The following is a 22,024-nucleotide window of genomic DNA, read 5'->3' as shown; positions in this document are numbered from 1 at the left end:
CCAAATATTGCTACTTTCATCTTTTTGGGTATTGGGTACTTTTTTTTATATTCCTATAACAATTTTTGAGCTTTGTTCTCCATCATAAACTGCTTAAAAAGTAGTCTGATCCTTCAGGTCTTGCTTTTAAACTTCATTAGAAAGGCCCAGGGCAGCATTTATTTTAAGACAATAATTTGGTCCCACTACTAGGCAAAAGACCTCCCATGGTACTTCATAAATCATGATGTTTTCCATGTTGGCTGGTGAGAATAGGAACTATAGCTGTCTTCTATTAACTCTGAGAATTATTTTTTTATGATCTTTTTATGAATTTCTTCTTCCAGCTCAAACAGCCTCTTCACTCATACCCTCTGATCAGTACTCAGCTGACAATTCAACAGGATCTTTCCAAGTGTCTAAAGTTCCTTCTGTTTATGAACCCCCTTCTCATTAGTATTTTTTCTTGTAAACTATAACCTTCTGTTAACCTCCCATTTGGTCTCCTCAATTAAATAAATCACTAGACTCCACCTGAGTTCCGGCTCCATGCACCAGGCCTGGAAACTCCCTCCAAGCAGTAAGTTAGATTCACCTTTGTTTCCCATCTATCACGGATGATTGTCCTCCAATGTCTGATATCTAATGTCTTGAAAACTGTTATTTCATATATTGGCTCAGTTTTTTAGCTGTTTCTAGAGGGTAAGTCCAACATGCATTCTTCCACCTTGGCCAGAGAACAGATCTAGTAGTAAATGTTTTCAAAACATAAGATATCCCTAGTTTGATCAATAAACAAAATTTAGGGGCACCTGGATGGTTCAGTGGGTTAAATAAAGCCTATGCCTTCGGCTCGGGTCATGATCCCAGGGTCCTGGGACTGAGCCCCACATGGGCTCTCTGCTCAGCAGGGAGCCTGCTTCCTCCTCTCTCTCTGCCTGCCTCTCTGCCTACTCTGCCTCTCTGCCTTTCTGTCTGTCAAATAAATAAATAAACAAATAAATAAAATTTAGCCAACTCCTCATTTTGATCAGGCTCTTACCAGTAAAGAGGTGCTTTGCAACTATCATTTCATACAATTTCTGAGCAAATCTACCACCTTCCTATTAAGTTGGTTTTTCTTTCCAAGTTTTGTTGTGCTTTGTATAGCATCTCTATCCCAAACAGATAAATTATATCACAACTAACTATTCTTCTGATAATGCAGATATATTTGAAGCATCAAATCAAGGTATCTATTCTACATTCTACATATTTCTCAGATTCAACTGTTTCTACGTATGTCACCATCAGTGCCCTAGTCTACACCACCATCATCTGCTCTCAGGTTTACTGCAACATCATCCCAATGGACCAACTAGACTCCAATCTTACTCAACTCCAATCCTTTTTATATTTTTCAACCAGGGTTAAAGAGAGTAAGAGACAAAAACAGAAATAAAGAAAAGGAAGAAGAGGAGGAAAAAGAGGAAGGGGGAGGGGGAAGAAAGGAAGAGAAGGGGAAGTTTGTTTAATGACTTACTGATGAAATCCAGTTAGATTGAACAGATCAAGTTTCCACTGTTCTTGATTGAATCAAGTAAATTTTTTTTAAAAAAGGATATGAAATGTTGATATAAATCTTAGTCTTATCTACTTTTTTTCTAAAACCTACTCCAATCTACCATCCTTATCTATTCTTCCTTCTTTGGAGTTAACAAGAGCCCAGTTGGGACTAATTCAAAAGATTTGTGTCCAAGGGGTGTATGTGTGTGTGTGTCTGTCTGTCTCCTGGCAAGGGCAAAGAGCAGTGAATTATCTGGGTAGGTAAAAGAGGGGATACTGATAATGAGGGGAAAAGGCAGGAATTGGCAAGCATTGTGCCTTGATAAAATGATCTATAAAGGCATAAAATGATGAGACACAAGGACAAACAACCCCAGCCCTATTCAGAGCTATTTTTACCAGTGTTCAGTGTTCATAAGTAATACAGAATAAAGAGGAACAGGATGAAATGGAAAGGAGAAGTCAAATGGCTAACAAGACCCTCCAAGTTCACATTTTTACAAGATTTTTTGGAATTTAACGGGCTCTTATTTCCCCTTATTTCAAGTATATCCAAATATGGTCCATTTTAAATTTACTATCAAAACATACTTAACTTCTGGGCTATTCAGAAACTAACCTTTTTAAGACCAGCAAAATTTCACCTTATAAGCTAAAAGTTAACATCTAAAATACTACTACTGTGAAATTAGTCTGTTTTCTGAAGCAATCTGGGCTCTGTGATAAACACACTGATACAGTAAATATGATTAAATAAATCAGAATCAAATTGGTGAAAACTGTGGAAGAAAGTTGATTCTTAATGCTTCTAAGAGATACACTTCAATGTTGTCGTAAACAGAAGTTCTCCTATTTATAATTTGGCTATCTTTAGAGTGAAATAGTATCAGTACATCAGAACCTACAAGTGAAAATCTACTCAAAATAAGTTTCATTTTATGATAGAGTTAAACAGAAAAACTTTCAGAAGCTCAGCTAAAAAATTATATATAACAGCTTGAAACTATAGAAACATAAATTTCCCCCCAAAAAAGTACTCATTAGTCCATCCTTTATGAAGTTTGTCATAACTAGGTAATACCCTAAACACTGTTCGTGAGAGTAGTTTGATAATATGCATCAAAATAAAAAATAAGCAGCCCTAGTACTCCTAACATCTAGGAACTAGAGCTAAGGAGAAAATAATGTATGTAGAAAAAATTAAGTTTTGCACATATTTTTTAAATTTATGATTTTTTTTAAAAAAGGAAGTGACTAAAATATCTCTTGGTAGGGATTCAGTCATGTGTCATGTCAATTTTGGTACCTATAATAGTGTGTAGCCATTAAAAATCATGTGAACTGATTTATTTTTATTTACCACAGAAAGAAGCCCAGTGAGTAAAAATAAAACAGAAATTAGGCTACAATACAGCAATTATACTAAACAGCTATTTCTGTAAAATGATGTACTAATGCCTAAGAGAAAGGGAGGAAGGGTAAAGAGGGAAAATGTATGTGCACACAAGCATATGATATAAAAGGATGTAACTGAAGATGCTCACTAAAATGTTAACAGAGATGTCATCTCTGGGTGGTGAGGAAACTGGAGACATTTTTGCTTCCTTCTTTGTACTTCCCTATAGTATCTGAATTTTTTTCCATTAAGTACATATACTTTTTACAAAAAAGTTGTAAGAAAGTTTAAGATTTGTTCATCACAAAGCCACTTACACAGTTCCCTTTTCTTTGCCTATTATCATCACTAAACAGCATAGTGTTACACAGGAATGCATGTAAAATATGCAATATTTAAATTGACACCAACAGAATAAAAAAGCAAAATCTGTGTACAATGGATAGAACATATTTTCAAATAAAAAACGGGTGAACTGCTTCTCCTCTTCTACTTGAAAGTTATTTATGTTACCAGTTATCCAATAGCAGTAATCAGTAACAGTCACAGAAGCATTATTACCTAGCTCATTCTCGATATTCCTCTACCTATTTGCATATCAATTATCTCAAGAAAGCTTAAAAAAAATTACTCTCCCTAAAAAAAGCAGAATTATCCATTCAGATCAGTTAATGAGTAATCCAGGACAATGAGACCATCACAGCATTCCAAAGAGGCAAGAATTACTACACAACTATAACTATTTTCTGTATCTATGCAGTTTCTAACAATAGCTATATAATAGTAAAACCTATTTGCCACATTGCACAGTAAGAGAGATTTACTTACAGGCATTCTCTCCAACCAAGAACTCTGCCATATTCCGTTATAAGATTCAAGATATATCTAAGATTTTTCAAAGATTTTTTCCATAATGATATTTTTTGACATGAAACTATACCAAAGAAAGTTTTAAGAAACTGCACAAAGCATTAAATTTCAGGACTACCACCAAGCCAAATATTTTTATCGCCAAATAATCACTAATCCAGGTTTATTCTTTCAATTATTTGAATAGCTAATACATAGAAGATACTGTGCTAGGCGCTGTGCTAGGCGCTACGGAGAAGCAGCAGCTATAAAACACAGGCACTGTGTTCTAGAAGCTCACAGATGGGCATTTCACAGATATGATGTACCTGAACCACATTTCACAATCCCAAGGGCTCAGAACACCTAGATATCAAAAAATATTAAGTATCTACATGTGCCATATACTGTTAACCTTTAAGACAAGTTAGATATGCATTAATTAGAGCAATGAAAGTGCTAGGGAAAAGTGAACAACTGCTTAATGCTGACTGATTAGGTCATAAAACTATATGCTCAAAATGAATCCTAAGAGACAAGTTTGTTGAATCAAGACAGAGAAAAGGTCAAAGCAAGCAAAGCAATGTTCAAACACAATGTTCAAAGGAAGAGGCAGAAAGAGCATGGTACTCTTCATGGTACTACAAATAGTTCAGTAGGTCTACAGCAGTTATCAGGAAAGAGATCAAGAGGTACACCCTGAATACCTTCCTGAAGGATCTGAATTTTATACTAATGAAAAAGGTAAAAAACAAGATCAAATATCAGTCAGGTAGTGGTTTGAAAGTTAAGAACAGAAAGCAGGATACTAGATAATAACAGTCTTAAAATAATAACAATCCAGATAAGAAATGAAAGTGGACCTATAACTCAGTAATATTAAAAGTGAAGACAATTTCAAAGTAGCCCAATCAACAGCACCTGGTGGCCAAAAGATGTGACAAATAAGGAAGATGGAGGAGTCCAGAAAAACTCACAACTGGGTGATACCATAATCACGACAGAGGGCAGGCATATACAGACATGTGTGAATAAAACACATTTAAAGAAAAAGATGTGATGTTTGTTTTAGATAGAATGAATTTTCAAAGTCTTACACCACATAAATAAAGATGTTCTGAAGAAGTTAGTATTCAGAGACAATGCGAAGGACTGAGGGGATGATTTAAAAAAAACAAAAACAAAAACAAAAAACCCTGAAAGTCAGCTATGGATGGGAGTAGCTGAAGTAATAAATATCTGCTGAGACCCCCGAGGAGCAGCATGTGAAATAAATGAGAAGGGAGTGAAGGACAGAATTTGGGAGAGTTCCTGAGGTCAAGGCAACAAACAAGAGGTCCTCAAAACAGACTAATAAAGAACAGGCTAAGAGCTGAGTTCACAGGAAGAGGAATGGTCAGCAATGTCAAATGCATTAGAGATTGAATAAGAACTGGTACTTTTGGTACTTAGGTGACCATATAAAAAAGTTTCAACATAGTGGTGAAAGCAAATGGCAAAACAATGGGAATTGAGGGATGAATTAAAGGTAAAAAAGTAGCACAATAAGTAGCAAGCATTTCTCAAATTTTACTGCTTTCCCTAACATATTGACGCTAGAAAATTTCTTCAAATAGCATTCCTTACTCCCAGGGTCCCAGAGCAAAAGAAATTTAAACACTGCATGTTAACAAGCTAGGAGGAAGAAATCACTGTTGAGGGAGACATTATATAAAACTGAAAAGGGATAAATAATAAATTGTTAGAGGGAATAAAGACAGGTTCTGAAGCACATAATAAAGGAACAACTGTTTGTCTGAAACAGGAGGAAAAAACCTAAGAAAAGTTATGAATGAAAAAGCTGTCCACAGGCTGAAAGTTACCACATGAAGCAATTCATTCTCATGCCCTTTCTCCCTCCAGTGAAGTACACAAGTCATTTACTCAAAAGTGACATGGAAGGGGTGAGTAGGTTTGAGGAGTGTTAAAGGCTTAGCATATCAGCTATAAAGGGAGAAAAGAAGTGGGCATGCCATTTTCGCTGCACCACAGTTCTAGAACTCTTCAAAGTCCTGAGGAACACTGAGTAGATAGAGGGTTTAAGTTTCAACCTTAAAAAATTCCAAACCACTCCAGTCTAAAGCCCAAACAATCCTATCTCCTAGGGCCTAATGTCTAGAAATCACCTGAATTAACACTAAAAATCAGAAAGTCTAAAGATTGAGATATATCTGGTGAGTTTCAAAAACTTCCCTGGCATCTTAAAAGGACCAGTAACAAGTAACTAGAATTCACAGGAGAATTTGTGAGTCAAAAATCTTAATGTGAGCATTCTTCTAATTAAATACTCCTTATAAGAAATGCCATTTAATCAAACCACAAGGCGGGCAAATGTCATCAAACGAGATGCTGACAGGTATGAATCTCCTAATAAAGCCAACAGTCCAACCATTCTCATTCATTTACATCACTCCGGGGGTAAGCTAAAACAACAGTAACACTATTGATTCATGATCTATAACCCATTATTTCCAAAAGTCTGAGACAAAATGAACAGAAATTTATTTAACATGTCATTATCTCTAGGCAAATCTTAACCTGCAATACCCTGAGAAGTTCACACAGCCATGTATCTCCCATCCTTTTATTCCAGCTGACACCTAATTTTTTTTGGGTGAGGGACATTGGGGAGGGTATGGGTTATGGTGAGTACTGTGAAATGTGTAAGCCTAACAATTCACAGACTTGTATCCCTGGGGCAAATAATACATTATATGCTAATAAAAATAATTTTTTTAAAAAAACTTATTTATTTGAGAGAAGGAAAGAAGCGCATGCGCACAGGGGTAGGAGCAGAGGGAGAAAAAATGATCCACAAGCAGACTCTGCTGAGAGCAGGGGCCAACACAGCGCTTGATGGAGATCACAACTCCAGCCAAAATCAAGAGTCGGATGCTTAACTGACTGAACCATTCTGGCACCCCTTAACACTAAGTCTTATGAGAAAGGTGAGAGCACACTGTTATGCCTTCTTTTTTTTTTTTTTTTTTTTTAATTTATTTGACAGAGATCACAAGTACGCAGAGAGGCAGGCAGAGAGAGAGGAGGAAGCAAGCTCCCCACTGAGCAGAGAGCCCGATGCAGGGCTCAATCCCAGGACCCTGAGATCATGACCTGCGCCAAAAGCAGAGGCTTTACCAACTGAGCCACCTAAGTGCCCCTGTTAAGCCTTTCTTTAAAAAAAAAAAAAAAAAGGCATTTTTAAACAAATTTAAAAAAATATTCAAGAGAGTTGGCATTAAAATGTGAGCCCCTAAAAGACAATTAATGTTATTGCCTCTTTCTCTCTCTCTATATATAATACACACACCATGCCACATACATCTGAATATAACTGATGGCATCCTATGTAAATATAAACAGAGACCGAGTTTAGGAGTGAGATAAGGTGAAACTGACGGAATGGAAATTTATTTTGTATCTACTATATGCCTGGAAATTTGAATCCTCACAATTCTGTAAGGTAAGTGCTAAAATATTTCAATCCTAAACAATGGTATCTGAACTATATAATCACAGAACAAATCAAAAATTTGGAAACTGACATATAGATTGGTCAGGCAGAGAAATGGATAAACAACCTAGGCAAAGACCAAAGAATGATAAAGAGAATTTACACTTAAGTAAAATAAAGTACTACTGATATGGAGTCTCGGGTGACCTTCCACCTACCATCTGCTTGGTGTTTGGGCTAAGATGATGAGAAAAACATAAACTGGAGAAGCCCTGTGACTTAACAACAATGTCAATAAGTAATTAAGACTACTACCAGGATAAGATTAGAAAATATCAAGAACACTTAAACAATGATAAACTTTCATGAGTTTAAAAAAAAAAAAAAGAAGATTCTCTAACATTTAAAAAGAAATCACTATCCTCTGTTCTAAATCAGCTGTGATAATAAAACTAAGCAATATTAATATGGTGGCTATAAATCCCAGAACAATTTTTAAACATAGAAAAGTACTGGAATAAATTACCACAGATTATATACACTGCCTAATAAAAGGAAATTAAACAGTAACATTTAGAGACAGAATACATTAAGGGTACAAAAACAGTAATAAATACATGCTCAGTCTCAAATATTTATAGTCTAATGGGAAAAAGCAAACAGGTAAAGAAATAATATAAAACAATGAAATAACTCTTAAACAACACCAGGTATTACAGAAATGGTTAAAAAAAATTCTTTCAGGCAAGTATTTACAATGAAGGTAGTATGTGAATTAACTCTTAAAGGAAAAGGAGGAAAGTTTTTTTTTTTTAGGCTCAGTTAACAACCGTACAAAGATGCAAAGATACAGAGATCTGACAATGTATTTCATATTATATGAGGTATGAAAGATTCCATTTGATTAGAATTTAGTATGTATGAACAGTAAGAGAGAGAGCAGATAAGTAAAACACACCCAAAGGGATTTGACAAAAATTATACAGAAAATACCCTTAAGGTGGAAACTATGTCAGTAGTGTTAAAAAAGGAAAGAAGAGGAAGATACTGCAGAATTTTAAGGAATAGGGATTAGAGGCAGACAACATAGCAGAAAAATCTCAGGTTTAGAATTAAACAGGGCTGGGCTAGAACCCTAGCTCTATCGCTTATTAACAATAAGGTCTGGGCCACCTGGCTGGCTCAGTCAGTGGAGCATGTGACTCTTGACCTCAGAGTCATGAGTCTGAGCTCCACACTCAGTGTAGACATTACTTTAAAAATAAAATCTTTAAAAATAAATAAATAAATAAATAAAGATTTCTAAATTGCAACTTGTGTTATTTGTCAAAAGAGGATAATATGTCATTACTGTGGCAAAGCCTTAATATGATGGCAAATAAACTGTCCATTGTACTATCTTTCAATTAGTCAAAGCTTCAATAGTTTCCTTCTTATAATAAATGGTAGAATGTGAGATGACAGGGGAGATATTAAGATACGTAAGCCTCAGTGACTGGACTGGAAGATGATGAAATCATTAAAACAGAACTACAAAAGAAACTGCAGATTTTGAAAATAGAAAAATGCCTGTTTTAGACAAGCCAAATTTGCAGTGACAGCGGGATACATATCAACATGCAAAGATATCAAAAAGCACAAAAAAATAAGAGTCTTGAACTCAGAAGACAACCCTAATAGAAATAAAATTTTAGGTCTTAGGCATAAAAGGGAAAGCAAAGAATGAGTGCACCAAGAACAGGAGCTCACAAGGAGCTGGGGTAAAACAAAAAGTCATGACTGAAAAAAGGAAAGTTTCAAAAATAGGTGGCCAGCAGTTTTAAGCACTAGATAAAACACTTCATTTGGTAATTAAGGAGCTCTCTGACAAATTTTGAGAACAATTTCAGCAAAAAAATTTTTTAAACATTTTTATGTATTTACTTGAGAAAGAGAGAAGAGAGAATGAGCAGGGTGGGGAGAGGGCAGAGAGAGAGGGAGGAGAAGCAGGCTCCCTGCCGAGCAAGGAGCCCTATATGGGATTTGATCCCAGGACCCAGAGATCATGACCATAGCCAAAGGTAGACCCTTAACTGACCGAACCACCCAGGAGTCCCAATTTTAGCAAAATTTTGATGACGCCAAACTGTAGACACTGAAGGCATAAATGGGTGGTAAAGAAATCAGAAAAAAGAAAGATCTATTCCAAGGGTTCTCAAGTGGGAACTCCACAAAGAGAATAATGGAAACCGGATGAACATTATCAATATTTCAAAGAGCCATATGAAAAAAAATTTAGCCTTCACCACAATATGAAAAACTAAGGAAAATAATAAATATCTTTGATTCTTTAATTAGCACATTATATATATATATACACATGTATTTTTATATGTATGTTTTAAATGAAAGCATGAATCACTGTCTTACAAATGTGTAAACAGACTCTCTCATATGAGATCCTTAATAGAAAAGAAAAATATATATATACATACACACACATACACTAAAAGGGGATCATGGGGCTCTTGAAAGAAATCCAACAATAATTTGCAGAATAAATGCAATTATGAATGATTCATGTGGAAACCTTCAGAGAAAAGTTTCTGTAGCTCACTTTGGTATCAGGGTTTTGATGGTTATCTTTTGTTTTCAAAACTGGAAAAACTTCTATAGATGTTAGCTTAACACTAAGAAATCAATGTAAAGAAATGTTTCCAGTTCCAGAAAGAAAGGTAATTAAAGGTCACTGAGAATCAGATGGAATCACGAGGAAAAAGGACTGACCTTAACCAATCCTGCTGTTATGCATAAGTTACAATCCATGGATAGAAAATATGTATGCACTCTCATCCAAAAACAAGTTGTCCTATAGAAGTTCAGTTAACCAGTTAGATAATTAAGCTAACCATAGCTGTAGTTCAATAGAGGGTATATCACATAAAGATTAAGAGAATTTAAAGTCTGACAAACATGGGTTAAAATGTCTGCTCCTCTATTTACTACTACTATTTAACCTTAATGTTACTTAGCTTCTCTGAAGAAGTTTCTTCATTTAATAGTAATATTCCTCTCATGAGCTATTAGAAAGACCAAAAGAGACAGTATATGTAAAAAGCTTAGCACAGTGCCTGGCATAAGGTAACCATTTAAGAAACACAGCTATTAATTACTAAAACAAAGTACAAATAAACATTTCTCTGACCTTAGGATTGAGAAGGCCTAAGATTTAAAAGAAAGGAAACAAATGAAACAGGAAAGATTAATAGACCCGGCTACTCATATTTTTTAAATTCTATAAAATTTTTGTGGACAGATATGTTAACAGGCATCATACAAAACTAAAAAAAAATAAAAAATAAAAAGGTAAAGACTTGATTCACATGAATTAGTTTCCTTACACATCAAAAAGATAAAAACCCCAGTTTAAAAAAAAAAAAAAGTACTGACATACTCCTTGCCCTGCATAAACAACACCAGGTATCCACAGTTTAGGAATCCACAAACACAATAATGGACAACAGATGAGCATTTTTCAATATTTCAACATGTGACTGATACTGCAAGGTGATACTGTCCTTCCAATATCAGACCAAGCTACTAAAGTATTCCTCATGTCCTTAAAGGAAAAGAACTAGCTGAAGTATAAAATAATAGTAGTAGTTAAAATAGGAGATTCAGATAACACAAGTTCAATCTTTTGTACATTGAAAAGTTTATCTATTATAACCTGTTTTAATTAAAAATAAAATCATTTCTAGCATGCATTCTTACAGTAACCTAACAATTTTTCAAGCTGTGCTACACAGAGGTACCTCAAAAGCTGACAATAAGATAAAACGGGCAGCTGTGGAAAGGCCAAGTGGATACACCCGTGCATTTATCACCGTTTTACCCCACAGCCTACAAGCACTTCCAGTTCCACTTTTAACAGTTCTTATACAGTTAGGGCCATTTATTCTGATTTTTTAAAACTGAAAAATAATTCTAACAATCCACATCAAATCTCTCTCCTACCAATCTAAAAAGACAAAAATTCAGTGAACTACACTTCTATTCATAATTGACATAGTCAAAACTTTCCAATGAAATTTTAAGTGTATCATGATGTGGACCCCTTTCCCTGCCCCCAGCTTCCCTTACCTTTAGAAAATACTATGAAAATTTATTTTGGGACAGAAACTATGTTTTGCAATATTTTTGGACTAACTCCTTTATTTTTATGCCCAAGGCAATAAAGATATTGCTATGGTATTAATACTGAACAGACCAAAATATTGTGGAACCCCTTCGTAACACAAGGCTGGTGACAGAAATATAACCAAGTTGTTAACTTTGTTATAGCTTTTCTGTGTGTGGTACATGTGTGTGGGATTACAGACGCTTGGTTAGCAATATATATTAAAAGACCCATCATATATTCAGAACATTTGGGAAGAAAAATATTCTGCTTACATCTAAACTAAAATTTGGGTTAAGAGCTATAGTATACCATTACCAATTTTTTAAAAATGAGAATTATACTCCAAATTAAAACTGAATCTAATTCAAATTATTTCATAGGTACTTCAGAATCCTACTCAAAAGACAGGTTTTGAGTTACAAAGTCCATTTTCATTATTCAGTATTGATAAGGGAGAGTCAAAGACTAAAATGTACGTGCCTATGACAACATAATATTGAGGCTCGTTTTAGAACCAATACTTAACAAGTTTGTTTACATGTAATTTTTATTTAGTAAAAATGTACAAAAAGTAAACATATGAAGCTTCCTGTTATTCAGAGTATAAATGAGGTTTCCCATAATAAATTTTATAATGATTTTTAATACAGTACCCTGAATAACTTTGTGTATTAAAAATAACTGACCTCATATCTGTTAACAAAATCCAAAAGGGAAAAACTAAACTTAGTATACTTTTAGGAAAGTAAACTATAAGCAGAGAAAGTTCAAAAAGTCACCAAAGTCATTTAGTTGGTTAACAAGTCACTAACCTTCCTTTGATTTAAAAAAAAAAAAAAATCACCTAAAGATATCAACTAAACCATTCAATCTCACACCCACCATCCCACCCAGACACAGAAAGCAACCAAGATATTCACTTTCAAAAAATGTCTAATAAAATTATTTTTACCTGTAAATTGTTTTCTGTGACTCTGTTCCACCAAACCATATTGATGGGTACTCCTGATTTACACCTGTCAGCAAGGCAGCCAATAGGGTTCTTTGCTTTCCGTGCCTTTGATCCCATCGGAACTAGCCTCTCCTCCAGCATCCCCAGGCGATACTTCCTTGGCTAGGAAAAAGAAGGAAAGAAACCAGGCCACTCCTAACATCCCCCACACTAATCTAAACTAACATAACTAACATATAGATGATACCAGGATGGTGGAATAGGGAACAAGTAAAATTTCTAAGACACTCCCTCTAATGTCCTTATCACCACCCACCATTTCCCAACCCCCCCCCAATACATACCTCCAAAATAACCCACAGTCCTAACAGGCTGAACAACATATAGGTAAAAAGCAACAGATGTTTTAGAAGTATACATTATAATTTGATTTTATAAAACCTTAATGAATAAAAATTAACTTATCAGCAAAGTTAAATGCCTTGCAAAATTTTTTCCACTGGCACTTACCTATTCTCACTGCAATATGAAGAAATGCTTCAAAGGGCACCAAATACAGGTTAAAAAAAAAAATTCTCCAAACTATGTCTTTTCCTGTTCCCATTTTGCTATCTTATTTCCTGCTGAGGAACTACCTCCACTTAAAAGAAGCAGTTAATTCCTAAGGAATGGATTTTTAAAATTTTTTAAAATTCTATGCACATTAGGCAAAAGTACAAGTCACTATGTCTTAAGTGGGCCTTCAACTTAAGGTATTAAATGAAATAAGCTCAAATTTTGTAAAAAAAAAAAAACAAAACAAAAAAATACACAACTTTCATGGGTGTTATGAGTATACCAGTAATGTACACAGACTGATATTAAATAGCTTGTCCAATAAAAGCATGAACTCATTGGCAAACATTATAATAAAGTTAGTAAACAATCTTAGTAGTGGTTGGCAGGGCTTTTTAATATGTGAAAATTAATGATAGTTTCCACCACCTTACCTCCCTAATTTATAGCAAATTTGCATTAAATTATATCTTTATAGGAATTTGTATATATATTTTTCCCTTTAAGGAATGCTATCATTCTTGGGAAGATAGTTTAAGACCTGAAATAACTTATGTTTACTCACTATTCTGTCATAAGTCTGCTAAAGCAAATAGTTAAAATTAACTTTCTTCAAAAAAAGTGTCCTAGCCAGACAAACATATAAAATATATAAAATTTTGACCAGTAGAGACAACTAATTTGAAGAAAACACTTGATTTCTAAATTTCAAAATGACCGTGCGAATAATGCCTATGAAATCATTCTATGCAAAGTAGACACTAACAGAAATGGGCCTCTGCTAGTAGTCTTTGACTTAAGAAGGGAAAAAAAATTAAACTTGCATAAGAAAGGTAACTAAACTACCTACCATCCCAATAATTACAAGAGTGGATAAAGTTCCATGAGGCTAAAATATTTCCATCTCCATGCACTCTTGTACCAATTCAATTACTCTTTATGTCTATATCACAAGCAACTTTTGTGGATGAAAATAAATATGTACCCATCAGAACAATATTATAAATGAAAGAATTTTAAAGCAAGTTATTTCTAGTAATATAGCTCACAACTACAAGGCTTTGATACACAGCAAAAATACTACACCTTTATTAAGCTTTCACTAATTTAAATTTTGTATTTTAGAAAATGTCTGGGCTAAAGAATATCTTAACTATTAGGAAAGTTCCAACACATCAAAGGGTATTTATTTAAACAAAATAACCTATCAAATAGGATTACTACAAGGGCACCTAAATTTCAGTCATATATTTGAAAGCAAGTAGATTATTGCGTTCTGTTATTCAGATCCTTCACAAATGCAGACCTGCTTTGAGCTGGTTATTACAATAGCACAATTTATCTTCTTACAGCAGTGTACTAAGCAATGTAGAAAAAAGTATTTAAATAAATCCACTGTAGCATTCTCCCTCCCCAACAGCTCATTTTTCCAAAGAAGAATTCACTACTTTCTCTCCACCCCAACCCTCAAAAACCTATAATTAGCCTAATGCCTTCCCTCTTAGGTGGAAGAGATCCCCAAACATATGCCACTATAGATTTAACTTTCTTCGATAACTATCCAGAGATTAAAATCTAATCCAAAAGTACAACCTTCTATGTGATACTGAATGAAAAGACCTAAGATATCAATACCATTTAAATTACCATCATAAGCAATGGAAGGCAAAATGACATCTGAAAAGGGATAGCAGCAATAGAAAGCATGAAGGTGAGGCAAAAAGAGTACATATTACTGCACGAGACAAAAATTAGAGTAAAATCTCAACTATAAACTAATTTCCAAACTACCCTATTATTTGTCCCTTGAAGGAAAAAAAAATGTATGTTCAACTAAACATCTAAGAGACTACTTTGTATCAGGAATTGTTCTAAATATGTTAAATAAAACACACACCTTTCCCTCAAAGAGAATATAATGTAGTAGGAAACAAAGTCATGCAAACAGAACATACTGTGATATAAAGAATGCATATATAATTAAGGTACCATAGGGCAGAGAGAAAGAGTTCACAGAGAAGGCGAATGCAACTCTGAAGAAGGAGTAAGTGCACCTAGATGGAGGAAGCAGGTGGGAGAGAGAGGTACTGTAGGCTTGGAAAAACGTGTATGTAGAGGCACTGTGGTGTTAAGCGAAAACCCCAAATATTCAATCGGCACTTTAGAGAGGGCTACTCTTGAAGAGCAAAAAGATGAGTCTTCAAAGCAATGAAAAAACTGTTCTATAGCCTACACCAAGGACTTCAGACTTCATTCCATGGGCAATTACATTTCATTCCATGGGCAATGGTTAACTCTTAAAAGCTTCTGAATGAAAATTAAAGTGGAAACAGGCAGACAAATTTGTGGACTCTAACAGTAATCAAGGTTAGAGTTTCTCAACTCTATAAGCACTACAGACTTTCGATAATTCTTTTTCATGGAGGCAGTTTTGTGCACTGTAGCATGTTTGGCAGCATCCCTGACCTTTAACCTCTAGATGCTAGTAGCACCACAGTCCCAGATGTGACAACCAAATACATCTTCAGCGTCATGGGGAAACAAAACTGCCCCCATTTCAGAATCACTGGTGTAGGTGAAGGATGTGAACTCAAGGGAACTGAAATGGGAATAGACCTAATAAAGACAGGTTGTGGAGAGAACTACTAGGTTAATAACAACTATAGGTGATTGAAAGTGGGGGCTAAGGAAATCAGAGAAGTCAAACAGAAGATGAAGAAATAAAAGGAACAAACAAAATTTTATGGAAAATGTTCACCCCTAAAGTTATTACCCTAAAATTCTTGAGATCTTTAAAATAAACCCTCTACTCCCGAGCAAACAAAAGCAACATCCCTCTTCCCTTTTCCTTAGCTTCTAGTAATTCTTTCCTAGACCAATCTTGAAAATGTGAGAGTTAAAAAAACAGGTAGGTCCTCTTGTTGATCCTCTATTCTTGATAGCCTTGCCCCTCTATGGAATCCCGCTTATGGAATGCAAGCATTTGTAAATGTCCTATCCTATCGGTAAATAACCAGCTTTTGTACCCCACCTCCTAGTAAGTCAATATTGTACATCAAAATTCCCATCTCTTTTTGTTTCTGTAGAAAATATACAGCAGGGCCTGAAAGTGTTCCTCCTTATCTCCACCTTCCTCCCCTCTAGTTACAAAATTTTTACTTTAAGTCTCAAGATTTACTCTAAGAGTGAATTTTTATCATTCTTCACAAAATCTAAATAAACAGTACAATAAGACAGAAGATGAAAATAGTTTTACCCTTTATACTGAGCATTTAAAAAATAAAACAACAGGTTAGATCTGAACAAAAGTATTCAAGGATCCTTCCATATTTAAACTATAATGAACCCATGAATCTTCTCAAGATGTTACTAAAATAAAGATTCTGATTTAGTGGGTCTAGAGTGAAGCCTGAGACTCTACATTTCTAAAAGACTCCCAAGACTGCTAGTACTGCTTATCTGGTGACCACACTTTGAGTAGTGAAGTTCCAGAGAATGTCACCGAAATAACCTAGATAAGAAACAACTACTGGTCCAGACAGAAACTGAAGCCACTCCCTGAAATAAAAAGAGAGAAATTCAATAGTTCAACATCCCAAATCCATAAAGCTTGACCCAGATACTTAGAGCCTTCAAGACCTTCAAGACCATTACACATGCAGCCCCCAGAGCCCTGGCTCTTCAAAATTTCTTGCCCTGGTTCGTAAAAGCCTATTTCCAATGGTTTAGGTCTAAAGGAAGTCCACCTTCATTCCTCACAACTGAGGTAAGTTTCTATGTCGAGAAAAGAACAAACAGTAAAAGCTAATTTTTAGGACTGTTTGAGTTCAAAACTCTAAATGTATGCACATTTTTTCACATATTCATTCAGTCAACATTTCAGCATAAGGTTCTATGCCCTTCTTCCTAGAAATACAAAGCTAAGTAAGATATATTCTCTTCTGAAATTTCAGTCAAGCCAAAGAAAAATCTATAAATACCATACTTGTAATAGAAAATGTAGTTAAAGCTACCAAGTAACAGACCAATTTTTCAGTGCACAATTCTTTTGGTACAACTGCAAAAAACATTTCATATTACCAGCCATATGTAGTTATATGTCATCTAATTAGTAATAAACTAGAAATCAAATTATTATCCTAGTACAAAAAGTTTCCAATACCCTGAAATTTAAAAACTCTTTTAGAATGTCAAAAACACCATTGTGCTTTCACCCTTTATACTCTGAAACAACGAATGATGATTTAAAGTTACTGTGAATGACATTTTTGGATGATTTTCATTTTATTAGTCAAAACTGCTCCATATACTTAAAAACAGTGGTACATATATATGAATTATCTTCTTTCAGTGCTTGCTTCAGCAGCACATATACTAAAATATGATTATCTTCTTTCAGATAATGCTTAACAGTTACATAAATTCATTAACTTTTGCTATAGTAACTCAGCAACCTACCTCCTGCCACTCTTGATGGTCTTAGGTCCACTAATAGAAACCTCTGGTCTAGAATCTACTACATACTCATTTGAAAATAAACCTGCATTTCTTTCATCACCTCTTCTAACTCACAATGGTCTTTCCTCAATTAATTAAATGCCTTGGCATTTTAGCATATTTATAATTATGAGAACTAAATATGAGACTGTAATTCCATTAATTCAGTGGCTAATCTAAAGTCACTGGGAAAAAACAGACCCCAAATAATAAAACCACTTGAATTTCTAAATCAAATAAATTTTCATATAGTCATCAGGATAGGGAACTATATACCTCTACCTAATTTGTTACCTGGCTCTTAAAGGCTCCTACACCTAATTAATTTAAAACAGTAAATCCAGACCTACAAGTCACTGTAGCGTGGGCTCCAATCATTTTCTCCATAGGTAAAAGACTTAAAGTCAGAAACAGAGCAAGCCAGCTGCAAAGATTATATTGTATTTTGTCTTGTCAATTAATTATTATGGGCTTTTTGTGAAAACATATTAGACTCCTTAAGTTTTCATTGTTCAAATAAAAACAAGAGTAGGATGCAATAGACAAGTCAGTCTATCGAGAAACAGGCTCACTGTTAAGACTCAGGGGCAGGTAAACATCTGTAAATGAAAAAGAACTTTTAATTTGTGGAATCAATGCACAGGATGACAGGATGAAAACAGAAGATGCTGCTAAGTAAAAATTGATCTAAATGATATCAAATAAAGCAAAAAAGGATTTACATACACATGCAAACACATTTTTAAGCTCTACTATGAATCAGTCCCCCAATATTATCTGCATAAATTTAAGAAAGCCTACAAAGCAGTCATTACTTTTGTCCTTAAAACCTCAATATTACAATGGAGTTCTACTCCAACAAAATTAAGATCAGTTGGAATACTCTTACTAAGTTTCGAAAGAACTAGAACACCAAACTGCAACTTCTTTCATTCTTTTGCTTTAGAATGGAACTAGAATATAAAATGTAGATAAATAAAATACCATGACAAAAAATCATTTTAAGTGAACGTGAATAAAGTTGTTTTTTTAAGTCATGAACCTTATTTCCACAACAATCAACTGTAACAATTTTAAGTTTTTATAATGTGTTTCAGTACCTTATCAAAACCAAAGATCATGCTAAAATGCCTATTTGCTTGTTAGCAAAAGGCTCCCTTTTTATGTATTTATATGTGTACCCTTGGTTAAATTCAATCTTAAAATGTAACAGAGGATCTTCAGATCTGCTAAATAATATATATACTTGGTATTACTTATATACTCTAATATACCCTGCTATAATTGAACTTAAAGTAAGGTAGTGGTTAATCAAAAGTAAATCTCACACACATTCAGAAACAGATAAACACATTTTAAAACTACAGAATCATAAGCAGTCAAGACTGGAACTACCATTTAATAAGCACAGGGCACTATGCCAAGCACTTTATACCCATTATGGTATTAATCATCATAATTCTGTGAGACTGGCACAATTGTATAACCAACTTTACTGATGAGAAAAGTGAGGCTTAGAATAAGTTAAAATAACTTGCCCATAATCTCACAACTAATACAACGTCAGGCCCTGGAGTTTGTACTCTTACATGATACTCTGCCTCCAATCTGAAGAAAGCTGTTCCATATTCTATAACATTCCTAAACATATTTCACTCTTACATTATACTAGCTAATCCTAAAATGACCAAATACCAATCTCTAAATGAATCAATCTCTCTTTGAATCTAACTGGCATAGATGGTTATCAAAAAGAAACAAGAGCTATAGAGGCTCCATTCAAAGAAATAAAATTAAGCCGCTCCCTGTCCCCATTTTCAAAATGCAAGGAAAAAAAATACTGGGAATTAAATAGAGTTGGAGAAATTACACAGTTTGGGTTAAATTTAGCCAAAACTTCGGCTAGCATGTTTGTGATAAGAATTCTAAACTCACCTTTACGAATTCATTACAGACCCCTACTTCGTAGGAAAACAAAGATAGCCACCAGTAATGCCAAGCTATTAAAATCAGCTACTCCACTTTGTAAACACAATGATCAGAGAAAAATAAAAAGCCAACCACACAATCTCAGAGTGAGCTACTAGTTCCTAAATCCAAGTAGTATATGCACCATCGTTTTATCAAGCTGGATTAGGCAAGCCAAAATGCCCAAAGCTAAAACAAAATAAGGACTATACAATTACATATTGTACAGAAAAGGCATGCTGCTTCATTCAGTTCACACATTTAAATATGGTTAAGTATCAAACACCAAACCACCACACATCTCTTAAAAAAAAAAACAAACCCTCTAAAACAAAGATCTGGCATGAGATCTTTTATAATTTCAATAGAACAAATTCCAGTCAACAGAACAAGATTCTTTCTTGACTGAAGAAAAGCCAAGTGGTCACTGCACACAAAGTACCAATTAAACTAAAACACACAAAGTAGTACAAGGTTGAACTCCTGATTTGTTACAACAAAATTTAATCTGTTCTTTCCAAAGCATATCTCTATCTCAACACAGTCTTGGAAATCCAGCCTGGAGTACTTTTTATTTAGTAGGAAAACAAATTTAACTCTTTCAAAGTTGAGCTCTTTTCTCTAGGAGCTATCATATTTCTAAACAAGTTTGAACCTAATGTTACTTGTGCAGCATTTCAAAGAAAAGAAAAGATTAAGACTGAGGTAAAAGCAATAGAAAGTGAAATTTAAATTTGACAATTAAAATGCAGAGAAGACTGAGAACATATTCATTTGCTAAGGGAAGTTAATTACTATCGATCATTTAGCAATAAAAATAACAGTAGATTCAAATTACATGAAAACATTGACAGTCCCTTCAATTTAAAATAACTGACTCAGCAAATAGAGAATTATGTTATTTTAACGAAATGAGCTTAATATTTTATTCTTTTTAAATGTACTTAATAAGAGATCATCAGAGTAAGTGTGGCATTTCAAAAGTAACAGCATAAATCCGTTATGAAATTCAAGACCAAAAACAAAATGGGGAGAATTGAAACATCTGACAGAAGAGGTTTAAATCTCTAAGACACACAGAGTTTACAATGAATTTAAAAATAGCCAAACAGAAAAATGAGCAAAAGACATTAAAGAAACACCAATAGCCAATTAATAAATGAGAAGTTCAACAGCACCAGAAATTAAATTTAAACAATGAGGGGTTTTTTTGCCTTATACAATGACAGAGATGTGAAAGGATTTCACACAGAGATGATTTCACATCTCTGTGTTTTCAAGGCTCTAGGAAAATCGCCATCTATTAATAGGAATATAAATGTGCAACATTTCTAAAAAGTTAAGTCAAATATCAAAAGTTTAATTGTATACTCTTTCCCTAGAAACTGTGCTTATGGAAATTTTTACTGAGATAATCACATAAACGGAAAAAGAAACAAGCATAAGGTCAATGTTTTATCCCTCTCTTGCATATTACCAGTAGCCTGTTTCCACTACCTGTTTCTCACTGTATCTAAGACTCATTTTATCTCTCATATTGCCCTAAAGACTTTTTGTTTTCTCTGAAATGTAAATAATTATCTATATCACTCTTCATAAATTACTTGATCTCCCAAAATTTCCATTTCCCAAATAATCTCCCTCAAAGACCTCCTGGGGAGATTAAGTAATATAAAACATTAATTTATGAAAGAATTACTTAAGTTCACCATATTACCTGGAACAGATACAGAAAATCATTATCGATATGAATAAAATCAAATTTCTATCCGTCTACCAGTACATCATGAGAACTCTCCAGATAGCTTTTCACCAAATTTAAAGCACATGTTTGAGAAGTTAACAGCTATGTGAGGAGGAAGCAAAAAAGAAATGCTGGAGGAGGAGAGGACAGAGCACCTCAAAGAAAAGACAGACATCCTCAGAGCAGCTATAAGAGAACTACTTCTCCAGGGGGCAGTTATAACACGCCTGATCCAGAGTGGGCAGCAACAGGTATTTATTTATTTAACAACAGTTAACAATTTCCAAATAAGGCTAGAAAGGTCTGGCTAATACCATGTATTACTACAATGAGAACCACCATTTACTGGGCATTTCTACCCAGGAAATGCATTTCATTTAGTCCTTGTAACAACTCCACATAGTAGGCACAAGGTATTGTTATTATTCTCATCTTGTGAACGAAGAAAGAAAGGTTTAACTAAGCTTAAAGACACAATGATAATCAGTGAAGAAATGGAGATTCAGACTCCTGGCATCCAACTCCAAACCCTAAAACTTTAACCATTATTCAATACCGCTAGATTATTATTATTCCTTGTGTTTGAGAGAAATAAAAATTCTCGAAGGGGCTCTGAGCAAGCTATAAACAATAACCATGGGTGCTTCCCTGCCTATAGGAATCTGGACTCCAACGACTCAACCAATTCCCATATGGACCCATATGTTAGCTCTAAATCTACAACCTCACTACATCTGGTTTAAGTTGGGATAGTACACCTTCCCACAGCACGGCAAGTGGAGATGAATGGAGGCTCAGCCTACTCCAGTGAAAGAAGAACAGCTCTGTTTAATTTGTAATTCTAAACACAATTTTACATAGAAACATGACTTGCACAATACTCA

At 34.4% G+C, this 22,024-nt stretch overlaps 1 protein-coding gene across 3 annotated transcripts in view; it reads right to left on the bottom strand.

Annotated features, from left to right (window-relative positions):
• Window positions 1–22,024, bottom strand: part of PAN3 (poly(A) specific ribonuclease subunit PAN3) — a 131,980-nt gene that overhangs the window by 81,745 nt on the left and 28,211 nt on the right. For 2 of the 3 annotated variants that reach the window (XM_044249516.1, XM_044249515.1), the window contains exon 5: window positions 12,377–12,538. The exons of the other annotated variant lie outside the window; for it this stretch is intronic. In XM_044249516.1, coding sequence (XP_044105451.1) covers window positions 12,377–12,538 — 162 coding nt within the window. The remainder of the gene's footprint in view (window positions 1–12,376; window positions 12,539–22,024) is intronic. 3 annotated transcript variants of the gene reach the window in all.

The sequence above is a fragment of the Neovison vison genome, chromosome 5, assembly GCF_020171115.1.
Source record: "Neovison vison isolate M4711 chromosome 5, ASM_NN_V1, whole genome shotgun sequence".
Classification (NCBI taxonomy): domain Eukaryota; kingdom Metazoa; phylum Chordata; class Mammalia; order Carnivora; family Mustelidae; genus Neogale; species Neogale vison.
This window is presented reverse-complemented; position numbering and strand designations above follow the sequence as displayed.